At 40.2% G+C, this 12,030-nt stretch overlaps 1 protein-coding gene across 1 annotated transcript in view; it reads left to right on the top strand.

Moving 5' to 3' along the window:
- Positions 1-10,164, top strand: part of itga8 (integrin, alpha 8) — a 207,634-nt gene extending 197,470 nt beyond the window's left edge. The window contains exons 29-30 of the mRNA XM_043690322.1: positions 4,227-4,349; positions 8,670-10,164. Coding sequence (XP_043546257.1) covers positions 4,227-4,349; positions 8,670-8,756 — 210 coding nt within the window. The 3' untranslated portion in view covers positions 8,757-10,164. The remainder of the gene's footprint in view (positions 1-4,226; positions 4,350-8,669) is intronic.
- Positions 10,165-12,030: the final 1,866 nt, after the last annotated feature.

Raw genomic sequence — 12,030 nt, forward strand, 5'->3', positions numbered from 1 at the left:
ATTACCTAGACACAACTTCCTTTTGCTTAAGATGACTGCTTCTTATCCATATGTACATTTGTTAACATAGCTTTAGCAGAAATTCTAATTCTCGTGAGATTGATCAGATTTATTGCTACAAAGTACAACTAAAACTTTGCACATTTAGTATTTTTAAGTAATAATTATTATTTTAGTGTCAAATTTGTTAGAACTGAAATATGTTATCTATAACATCTTACATTTCTTTGGACATTTTTAAATTAATGTGCTGACATTAGAATGTCACATGTGAATGATAGCGCAAAAATCCTGACTATTTGCTTTTCAACATGTTTTTACTGCACTAGCTCACTCTGAGATTTGTTTCTTTGAAATAATTTAAATTTTGATACAGTTAAAGATTTTTTTTTAAACTAACATTTCACATATTTCATTCCATTTGTTTCATTTCACAAACCCTGTTCTCTGGATACCAAATATATTACTTCACAAAGCTTGTTCTCAAGCTCCTAGTTATACAAAACACTTCCACTTGCATCTTGTGCGCAAATGAACTAAGTGGCACCAGAGTAACTCTCAGCAATAGATTCCTGTTGTATGTACTAATTAACCAGGATGCCTATAACAACATTTAATAATAGCCTAATGTTAAGTCATGTCATTTCCTCCATCACATTTGATAAGCAGACATACTGGACAATCTGAATTGTAAATCTCCTTGATGTGCAGCTGGTGGTCTATTTATATAACTGTTTTGTTATAATAATAATAATAATAATAATAATATATTTAATATAATTAGAGTCATAGTCATAGAGTCATAGAGATGTACAGCACGGAAACAGACCCTTCGGTCCAACTCGTCCATGCCAACCAGATAACCCATCCCAATCTAGTCCCACCTGCCAGCACCTGGCCCACACCCCTCCAAACCCTTCCTATTCATATACCCATCCAGATGCTGTTTAAATGTTAGAATTGTACCAGCCTCCACCACTTCCTCTGGCAACTCATTCCATACATGTACCACCCTCTGAGTGAAAATGTTGCTCCTTAGGTTATTTTTATACCTTTCCCCTCTCACCCTAAGGGAAAGTGAGGACTGCAGATGCTGGAGATCAGAGCTGAAAATGTGTTGCTGGAAATGTGCAGCAGGTCAGGCAGCATCCAAGGAGCAGGAGAATCGACGTTTCGGGCATGAGCCTGACCTGCTGCACCTCTCACCCTAAACCTATGGCCTCTAGTTCTGTACTCCCCCAACCCAGGGAAAAGACTTTGGCTATTTATCCTAGCCATGCCCTCATGATTTTATAAACCTCTGTAAGGTCACCCCTCAGCCTCTGATGTTCCAGGGAAAAACAGCCCTAGCCTATTCAACCTCTCCCTATAGCTCAAATCCTCCAACCCTGGCAACATCCTTGTAAATCTTTTAGATTAGATTCCCTATAGTATGGAACCATTGGGCCCAACAAGTCCACATCAACCCTCTGAAGAGTAACCCACCAAGTCCCATTCCCCATATTTACCCCTGACTAATGCACCTAACACTATGGGCAATTTGCCATGGCCAATTCACCCAAGGCGTGAATTGATCCCTGGTGCTGTGAGACAGCAGTGCTAACCACTGAGCCACCATGCAGCCTTTTCAAGTTTCACAATATCTTTCTGATAGGAAGGAGATCAGAATTGCAAGCAATATTCCAACAGTGGCCTAACCAATGTCCTGTACAGCCGCAACATGACCTCCCAACCCTGTACTCAATACTCTGACCAATAAAGAAAAGCATCCCAAACACCTTCTTCACTATCCTATCTACCTGCGACTCCACTTTCAAGGAGCTATGAACCTGCACTCCAAGGTCTCTTTGTTCAGCAACACTCCAATCACCATTACCATTAAATGTATAAGTCCTACTAAGATTTGCTTTCCCAAAATGCAGCACCTCACATTTATCTAAATTAAACTCCATCTGCCACTTCTCAGCCCATTGGCCCATCTGATCAAGATCCTGTTGTAATCTGAGGTAACCTTCTTCACTGTCCACTACACCTCCAATTTTGGTGTCATCAGCAAACTTACTAACTATACCTCTTATGCTCACATCCAAATCATTTATATAAATGATCAAAATAGTGGACCCAGCACCGATCCTTGTATCACTCCACTGGTCACAGGTCTCCAGTCTGCAAAACAACCCTCCACCACCACCCTCTGTCAGTTTAAGCCAGTTCTGTATCCAAATGGCTAGTTGTCCGTGTATTCCGTGAGATCTAACCTTGCTCACCAGTCTCCCATGGGGAACCATGTCGAATGCCTTACTAAAGTTCATATAGACCACATCTACCTCTCTGCCCTCATCAATCCTCTTTGTTACTTCTTCAAAAAACTCAAACAAGTTTGTGAGACATGATTTCCCATGCATAAAGCCATGTTGACTATCCCTAATCAGTCCTTGCCTTTCCAAATACATGTACATCCTGTCCCTCAGGATTGCCTCCAACAACTTGGCCACCACCGACGTCAGGCTCACTGATCTATAGTTCCATGGCTTGTCCTTACCATCCTTCTTAAACAGTGGCACCACGTTAGCCAAACTCCAATCTTCCGGCACCTCACCTGTGACTATCGATGATACAAATATCTCAGTAAGAGGCCCAGCAATCACTTCCCTAGCTTCCCACAGAATTCTTGGTACACCTGATCAGATCCTGGGGATTTATCCACCTTTATGCATTCCAAGACATCCAGCACTTTCTCCTCTGTAATATGGACATTTTTCAAGATGTTACCATCTATTTCCCCATCTATTTCCCTACATTCTATATCTTCCATGTCTTTTTCCACAGTAAATACTGATGCAAAATACGCATTTAGTGTCTGCTCCATCTCCTGCGGCTCCACACAAAGGCCGTCTTGCTTATCTTTGAGGGGCTTTATTTTCTCCTTAGTTACTCTTTTGTTCTTAATATATTTGTAAAAACCCTTTGGATTCTCTTTAATTGTATTTGCCAAAGCTATTTCATGTCCCCTTTTTGCCTTCCTGATTTCTCTCTTAAGTATGCTCCTACTGCTTTTATACTCTTCTAAGGATTCCCTCGATCTATCCTGTCTATACCTGACATATGCTTCCTTCTTTTTCTTAACCAAGCGCTCAATTTCTTTAGTCATCCAGCATTCCTGATATCTGCCAGCCTTTCCTTTCACCCTAACAGGAATATAGTTTCTCTGGACTCTCGTTATCTCATTTCTGAAGGCTTCCTAAAGTATATTAGTGCAGACCATTTATTTACAATTGGTCTCCTTATTGGATGTATTATAAAATTGCCCTTGTATTGCTGATTTAACCATTCTAAAAATAGTATTACCAGTCATGGGACGATCACAGGCCAGTCAGTTACAATGGATCACTTTGAGAAAAATGTACAAATACAGCTACATTAAGACCCATACCCCTGTCAACTCATATTCCCTTCAAATCATGCAAACTTCATTCCAAGCCCATTCATGTTCAATCCTGGCTGAATCACACTTTCAGATCCCAAGTTCTCCTCGTTTTCTCTTGTATCTCCCACTCTCTGATCAGGTTTATTCCTTTCTTCATATTTCTCCCTGCCCTATGGTGCAGCAAACCATCTGGTTAACAGTGGTGATCTCCTACATTCTCTATGAGTCACCATGGGAAATAAACTACTTGTATTTAACAATGAAGATTAATGCATGCAATTAGCCTCAAGTGCCATAAAATTAAATCAACTGAAAGTCTCTCAATATTTTCATAATTTATGACACTGTGCATATTTCTAGGATAGTAAGGAATCAATTAAGAGTCAGCGAATTTCATAAGCAATGTTAATCAGACTTCAGACCAGTCTAGTCAGTAGCTTTAATCATGCCTAGTACAATACCTCTTGAAAAAAGACAAATAGTTTGCTATATGAACTGATACTATGATAAATTGTCACTGATTTACTGAGACTGACTAATCCACTTCATATTTCATTTTCTTCAAGTCTAATGTAGAATATTTCAGTTTGACATATTTAATCCTTTCCCAATGTTCTCAGATGTTGAACACAATGTCAATGTCAAAAAATGTAACTTGATATTGATTTGTGAATAACAACTTGGGCACAAATATGTTACACAAGCATATAGCTGCAGTAATGACAAGATGACATTCTATAGCAAACGGTTTACAGTAGTTTATGCTGAAACCTAATTTTCCATGTTTGTCTTACCCTAGATAAGGACTTCGGTGATTTGGGCCACACCTGATGCTTCACTTGCAATCCCCCTGTGGGTCATAATTCTAGCTGTACTGGTTGGTTTGCTAGTTCTGGCTATTTTGATCTTAGTCATGTGGAAGGTACGTTTTCAATTTCTCATTCCTCTACAATTGCACATCATGAGCAATCAGACTGTGCACTAATTAGAGAGAATTGTTAACCCATCAAATATCTGACTGAATTAATTATATTTTATAAACTATCATCTGCAATATATTAAGGGCAACATTTAATAATTTAAATAATTGCCAGTGTAAGATTGGTGTGTCTACATGAATACCTTGTTTATGAGTTTACCAGAGTTAGTGATGCAGTGGAAGAAACCCACAGGAAACGTACCTCCAAAGTGTTAACTCGGGTCACTTATTCTGTGTTTTCATAGAAGTGGAAAAGATCTAATCCCTAAAACACTGAGCCAATCTAGATCTTAAAAAAACATTACAGAAAGCTTCATCTTCCAGGCAGAAAAGGAATTGAGATGGGGCAGGAGAGAAATACAAAATGTGCTGAAAGCAATTTATGCTGTGAACTGAAAGAAAAAGAACAAAACAAACAAAAGAAAAAAAAAGGTGGCAAGGGTTTATGTTGGAATTGTTGAACTCAGTGTTGGGTCTAGAGGGCTGCGAAGGACCAGTTCAAAGTTTTGGTGATGTTCCTGAAGCTTATGTTGTGCCACACTTGAACAGTGCGGTAGGTCAAGGACAGAAATCTCAGGAGGAGAATAAGGTAAAGGTCTAAAACGATGGGCTATCTAAAGGTCGGGGTCATGCTTGCAGACAGATCCAAGGTGTTCCACAAAGCAGTCACCCAGTTTGCATACAGCGTAGGAGGATAACATTGTGAGTAGTGTCTGCAGTAGATTAGATTGAACAAAGTGCAGGTAAGTTAGTGTTTCAAATGGAAGAGTAATTTGGGTCCTTGATGAGGATGATGATGATGAGGACGGGGAGGTAAAAGGGCAAGTCTTACATTTCCTGCGTTCACTTGGAAAGGTGTTGTGGGAAGTGGTGGCATTTTGGGGGTGACTATGGAGTGATCCAAGATACTCTGGAGGGAATGGTCCTTCAGAATGCCAATAGGGTGTTAATGGTGACTTCACATAAGGAAGGGACAGAAATGGTGCAAATGGATCAATTGAATACAAAGAATGATGGAGAAGAAGGTAAACTCTATTGTGCTTCTGGGATTAGAGCAGAAATGCAGCAGACATGGTGAAGAGTCTGTGATCCTTAATTGGGAGGGAATCTTCAGCTGGAACTTACTTTTCAGTCTCCCTCACAAATGGAAACAATGTTCTAGTCCATCAAATGCTTTTATATTCTTAAGGACCTCGGTCAGATCACCTCTAAGCCATCTCTTTTTTAAAGAAAATGGCCCAATTTATTTAATCTTTCTTGGTGTATAGAACCTCTGGGTATCAACCTTTTTGTGTATTCTTCAATGTCTCTATACCCCATTATAATGTGGAGGTGAGAGTTCTGCACAACACATGTCAGTCTAACCTTGTCTACAAGTTTAATGTAATTTCTACTTTATTGTCTGTTACTATTACTACTGCTATGACACTGTCCTTTTAGAAATGAACACTTTGCTTGCTTTCTTTATAACTTTACCATACTAATTGAATACTCTTGTTGACTTTGTTTTCTGTATCCCCAGATCTCTGACTCCCCTACCCATTCAGCCTCTTAACTTCCCAGATGTGTGTGGCTTCCTTATTCTTCCGACCTCACACTAATTAATTCACCAACTCCATATCGGTTCAGCAAGCTTATTAATGTCTGTCATTTTGCCGCATCCAGCAGCACAAATTATTAAAAATGAAGGGTAGAATCTTCCAGGGAATCTGAATGTCAGGGGCTAGGGTATCTTTATGGCAGAGCCAGACAAGAATTCTGGTGAGGCTGATCTCGACATCAGAAGCTCTGAGCCCATCCTTGTTGTTTTTGACAAGCAGCACAGTGAGTTTCTTCTTAGGCAACAGCCAGCTGTGGCAGTGAGATGTTCACCAGCTTGCATTCCTACACTCTCTAAGTCTAACACTCCCATCAAGGTCAGAGAGTGTGGTGCTGGAAAACCACAGCCAGTCAGGCAGCATCCAAGAAACAAGAGAATCGACGTTTCGAGTATAAGCTGTTCATCAAGAAGGTGTCAGTATCTGAACTGGGTGGCCTTGGTGTTCTTGTCTTCAGAGGTTGAGGAGTGGAGCTGCGCAGTGGTCAACTCACTGCGCAGGTGATGGGATAGTCCAGAGAGAAGGTTTCGCAGCCAGTGGTTAGATGTGTTTTAGAAGGAATGGCACGGACAGTGGGGTTACTGTGAGAGTTGTAATAGAATGCACAGTGCTGGGACATGGATGTCTTGAAACCGCCACCAGAGCCACTCCAGTCAACTCCTGTGAGGGACAGGAACTTCTTTATGGTGGGTGAATTACCTAAGAGTGAAGACTCTCTCTGCCTTGTTATAGGCTGTGTTCTCCTGAAATAAGAGAAAAAGATGAATTGAGTAGCTGTTAGTCCTAGTGTAGTTGGCCAAAAATTGATGAGGTGACTGAGGAGGCTGCATGCAGTCCAGGCAGATTATTTGTGTAGGAGGTTCGGGAGGACATAAGGGTGAGTGACTGAAAATATGGTAAGCAATAGTGAGAGCGATAGAGCGAGAGTCTTGTTGGCAGTTGGGTGCAGCGCCACAAAGAGAGTGAATGTAAGTGTCAGACAGAAGATTGTGCCACTTACCTTGGTACGACAGAGAAACTGTTCGACCTTCCCATGATCTGCTGACTGTCAATCTACACCGTGGAGGTGGCACTGACCCGGATGGCAATCTCAGACCCACACTAACAGTGACTGTAAAGTGGCCTTCTCTGCCAATCCTCAAAGAATTGAATCCTCTCCTTTGCTCTACCCTCTTGGCCAGGAATTCTGGGACCCCGCTGGAGAATTAAGACACCCTCTCTGACACCTTCTGAAAATATCCTTGACCAAACCCTAATCCTAACCCTAACCCTAACCCAGTCCAACCTGTCCATGCCGACCAGATATCCCAGCTCAATCTAGTCCCACCTGCCAGCACCCGACCCATATCCCTCCAAACCCTTCCTATTCATATACCAATACAGATGTCTTTTAAATGTTGCAATTGTACCAGCCTCCACCACATCCTCTGGCAGCTCATTCCATACACGTACCACCCTCTGTGTAAAAAGGTTGCCCCTTAGGTCTCTTTTATATCTTTTCCCGCTTGCCCTAAATCTATGCCCTTTAGTTCTGAACACCCCCATCTCAGGGAAGAGACTTTGTCTATTTATCCTATCCATGCCCCTCATGATTTTATAAACCTCTATAACGTCACTCCTCAGCCTCCAATGCTCCAGGGAAAACAGCCTCAGCCTATTCAACCTCTCTATGTCTCAAATCCTCCAACCCTGGCAATATCCTTGTTAATCCTTTCTGAACCCTTTCAAGTTTCACAACATCCTTCCAGTAGAACGGAGACCAGAATTGCACACAATATTCCAAAAGTGGCCTAACCAATATCCTGTACAGCCGCAACATAACCTCCCAAATCCTGTACTCAATACTCTGACCAATAAAAGCAAGCATACCAAATGCCTTCTTCACTATCCTATCCAGCTGCTACTCCACTTTCAAGGAGCTATGAGCCTGCACTCCAAGGTCTCTTTGTTCAGCAACACTCCAATAACAATTCATATTGTATCCAAATTTTCTAACCTTTAACAATGATTTTAAAAATTCAGCTCATGGGGGTGAGCTCATATATTGCTTACCTCTTCCTTAAACTCTCCCTTCCCTGAAATTTCTACCACCAAGAAATGATAACAGTAGTAAGTGAGAACATTTTCAACTTGACATTCACCTCAACTATCTCGAATTGTGCATATACCTCTATCCAGTAACGACAGTTCAAAAATCACAGCTACTCATAACCAGTCTGCCACCTAATGGTTAGAGGCATCAGAGCCATTTCCCATAAGTTAAACTTTAAAACATTATGTCAACTGTGACCGAATGAATTTAGACATGGAGTCTTGTGAAATATTGTCAATTTCACTTTCAGCTTCTTGACAATTTTAGTAGCAAACCAGAATGGTTTGGAAAGAATTAAACAGTGGTAATTAAACAAAGTAATGTGTAAAATGAAACATCGTCATAAAGACTCTTCCTGGAATGTTTAATACACAGCTGTTGTGCATTATTGCATTGTAAGTTTGTCTTTGTTATGTACATTTAAACAATGATTAATTTCCTTGATGTTCAGAAAATATATCTGGCTGTGTCTAGACACTGAACCATAAACTAAAGTTTACAATTCTTGTACGTTGAGCCTAATCATTTTGTTGTGGTAAGAATTTATCATTTAATCTGGCATTGTTTCCATAGTTTGGTTTCTTTGATCGAGCCCGCCCACCTCAGGATGACATGACGGATCGAGAACAACTTCACCCAGAAAAGACTACGGATGCCTGAAGATTGACAATAGCTGCCTGAGTCCACTAACTAGCTACTCGAAAGATGTGTACACACCCCTGAAAAATTACTTCCTTCGACTTGCTTTTGCAGAAGATGAAGAAGAAAGAAATGAACTTTGAGCAAACCAAATTAACAGAGAAAGTGCCATTATTGACTATGCAATCACCTTCAAGCTACTTTACAATGAACCTTCTGCCAGGTTAACATTATAGAATGCCTTAATACTGTATTGCAGTACTGACTGGGATTGTTATTTTTCAGTTACACTGTTAATCTTGAAGTATACTTTTTAAGTGCAAGTGCTGTGCACTTTGTAAATTGGATAAAATTGTGTCTGATTTCAAACAATTAGATATAGTCTTTATCAGGGTAGCTAGAAACCTTGCAAACAGCATTAGTCTTATGAGTGCACAGTTTTAAATTGGCCCCACCATTTATCATGAATTAGGTATTGCCTTCCTTTTTGGGCAATTCATTTGAAATACAGACGGTTGTAAGGAGTTAGGCAGCTTGTAAAGCAATCATGAGTTGATTGTTTTTTGTTGAGCTGTTAATTAAGATGGTATTAAAGGATAAGGGATTTTAGTGAAAGCCGAAGTAGTATCTGTGAGCAAATTATTTTCTTTTAAATCAACGAGAAGTAAATCTGAACAAACAATTTGAGCAAAAAGGAGGTAATTGTAACGTGAATCATTAAATGTTGTCCTTCATTAGGTGGCTTTACCAAGGAATCTGCACTCAATCTCCAGACATTTTCATGGGATGCAATTTGAAGCATGATGTCATCCTACACTGGGAGTGGGAATAACAGATTTTTAAACGTGCAATATTTTCTATATGTATTTATATGTTTCTGAAGCATGTTTACACTGGGATTTAGCCATATGTGGAATTTACATAAAGGTTTTTCTATCCGTTTTGTCTATGTTTTATGGTGGTAATAATCTTAGAACCAAACAGATTTTTAAGGAGGAATTTCATAACCTCTGTTCAGTAATCATCAATTACTTTTCATTTGTATCATAGTTTTTCACTTTACACAAGTTGCAGATATTTACAAAATTATTCCGCTTCTGTATAAAAACTAAATTTATATGTTATGTACCACTCTGGAATATTTCCTATTTAAAAATATCCACTCTCACATTGGATTCAATTGTACGATGGACATATATTACAAATGTATAATTGTGTTAGGTATGGCCAAAAGCAAGAGGTTTTCATTAGACTTGACAATGCAGGATCACTTGTTACTGATGAGGTTGTAAATTTTTGTGAAGTTTGGAGCTAGGTATCCAATTCTCCTGATGTTCCAATTTAAAACTTACTTATATGTATATCTGATAAACCCATGTCATATACTTTTTTGTTATCCAAATCCAATAAAACTGAACAATTAACACTGGACTGTCTGTTCACTTTAACTTCAGTATGGATATATTGTTGATGAAAAGCAACGTGAGCTTCACTGTACACCTGGTCTACTAAGTACTTACAAATACTGTGGATTCTGCTCTGAAATGTTGAGCCTTTTCACCTTGGTGTTTCCAAGAATATTGTTCGATACCTCTGACTGGATGCTCCTGTAGTCTTCACGGTGTCTAGAATTTCCAAATTCCTCTAGTCCTTTTTTTTCGTTCTGGTATTCCTCTCTGCTCTATGGTCACTATTACTGTTTTATTTGTCAGGGGCATGCACAGAACAGGCTAGGTGGGGAACGTTATGCATCAATGTGGATCAATGACCTAGGCAACAAATTTTACACAGATCCTGGGATATTCCAAGTGCTGCCAAATCACACTGGTGACCATGATAATCATATTGTCATAAGGTTATAGTCATACAGCACAGAAATAACTTCCAAATTATTCATTCCAACTTGTCCATGCCAACCAGGTTTCCCAAACTATAGTAGTCCCATTTGCCTGCATTTGTCCTCCAAACCTTTCGTATACATATAACTAACTGTCCAAATGTCTTTTGAATGTTGTAACTATCCCTGTACCTACCACTTTCTCTGATAATTTATTCCATATATGCACCATCCTCTGTGTGAAAAAGTCACTCCACAGGTTCCTTTTAGATCTTTCCCTTCTCACCTTAAACCTATGTCCTCTAGTTTTGAACTCTGCTACCCTAGTGAAGAGACCTTGGCTATTCACCTTATCTATGCCCTTCATAATTTTATAAACCTCTATAAGGTCACCCTTCAACCTCCTACACTCCAGGGAAAAAAATCTCAACCTATCCAGACTCTCTTGATAACTCAAACACTCCAGTCGTGGTACCATCCTTGTAAATCTTTTCTGCATCCTCTCCAATCTAGAAATATCCTTCCTATAGCAGGGCAACTAGAACTATACATAGTATTCCAAAAGTGGCCTCACAAATGACCTGTTCAGGTGCAACATGACGTCCTAACTCCGATACTCAATCCTCTGACCGACGAAGGCAGGCATGCTAAACATTTCCTTTACCACCCTGGCTATATGTGACCCCACTTTCAAGGAACTATGTACCTGAACTGCTCGGTCTCTGTTCAACAACGCACCTCAGGACCCTACCATTAACTGTGTAAGGATTGTCCTGCCCTGGTTTGACTTACCAAAATGCAACACCTCGCAGTTATCTATCACTCCTCAGCCCTATTGCCCAGCTGATCAAGATCCCATTGTACTCTGAGATAACCTTCTTCGCTGTCCACTGTACCACCAAGTTTGGTGTCTTCCACAACTGTACTCATTTAAAGCCAGCACAGTGGTTCAGTGGTTAGCACTACTGCCTCACAGCACCTGAGACCCGGGTTCGATTCCAGCCTCGGGCGACTGTCTGTGTGGAGTTTGCCCATTCTCCCGGCGTCTGTGGGAGTTTCCTCCAGGTGCTCCGATTTTCCTCCCACAATCCAAAGATCTGCAGATTAGGTGAATCGGCCAACTTAAATTACCGATAGCGTTCAGAGATGTGTAGGTTAGGTGCATTAATAAGGGGGAATTGTACAGTAATAAGGTAGGATAATGGGTCTGGGTGAGTCACTGTGGACTTGTTGGGCCAAAGAGCCTGTTTCCACATTGTAGGAATTCTAATTCTAATAACCAAGCTTCCTATGTTCTCATCCAATTTGTTTATATAAATGACAAACAACACTGGACCCAGCACTGAACCTTGTGGAACACAACTGCTCACAGGCCTTCAGGCTGAAAATCAACCTTCTACCACTACCCTCTGTCTCCCATCATGAAGCCAATTTTGAATCTAATTAAAAGTAATCCAA

The sequence above is a fragment of the Chiloscyllium plagiosum genome, chromosome 5 (assembly GCF_004010195.1).
Source record: "Chiloscyllium plagiosum isolate BGI_BamShark_2017 chromosome 5, ASM401019v2, whole genome shotgun sequence".
Lineage (NCBI taxonomy): Eukaryota > Metazoa > Chordata > Chondrichthyes > Orectolobiformes > Hemiscylliidae > Chiloscyllium > Chiloscyllium plagiosum.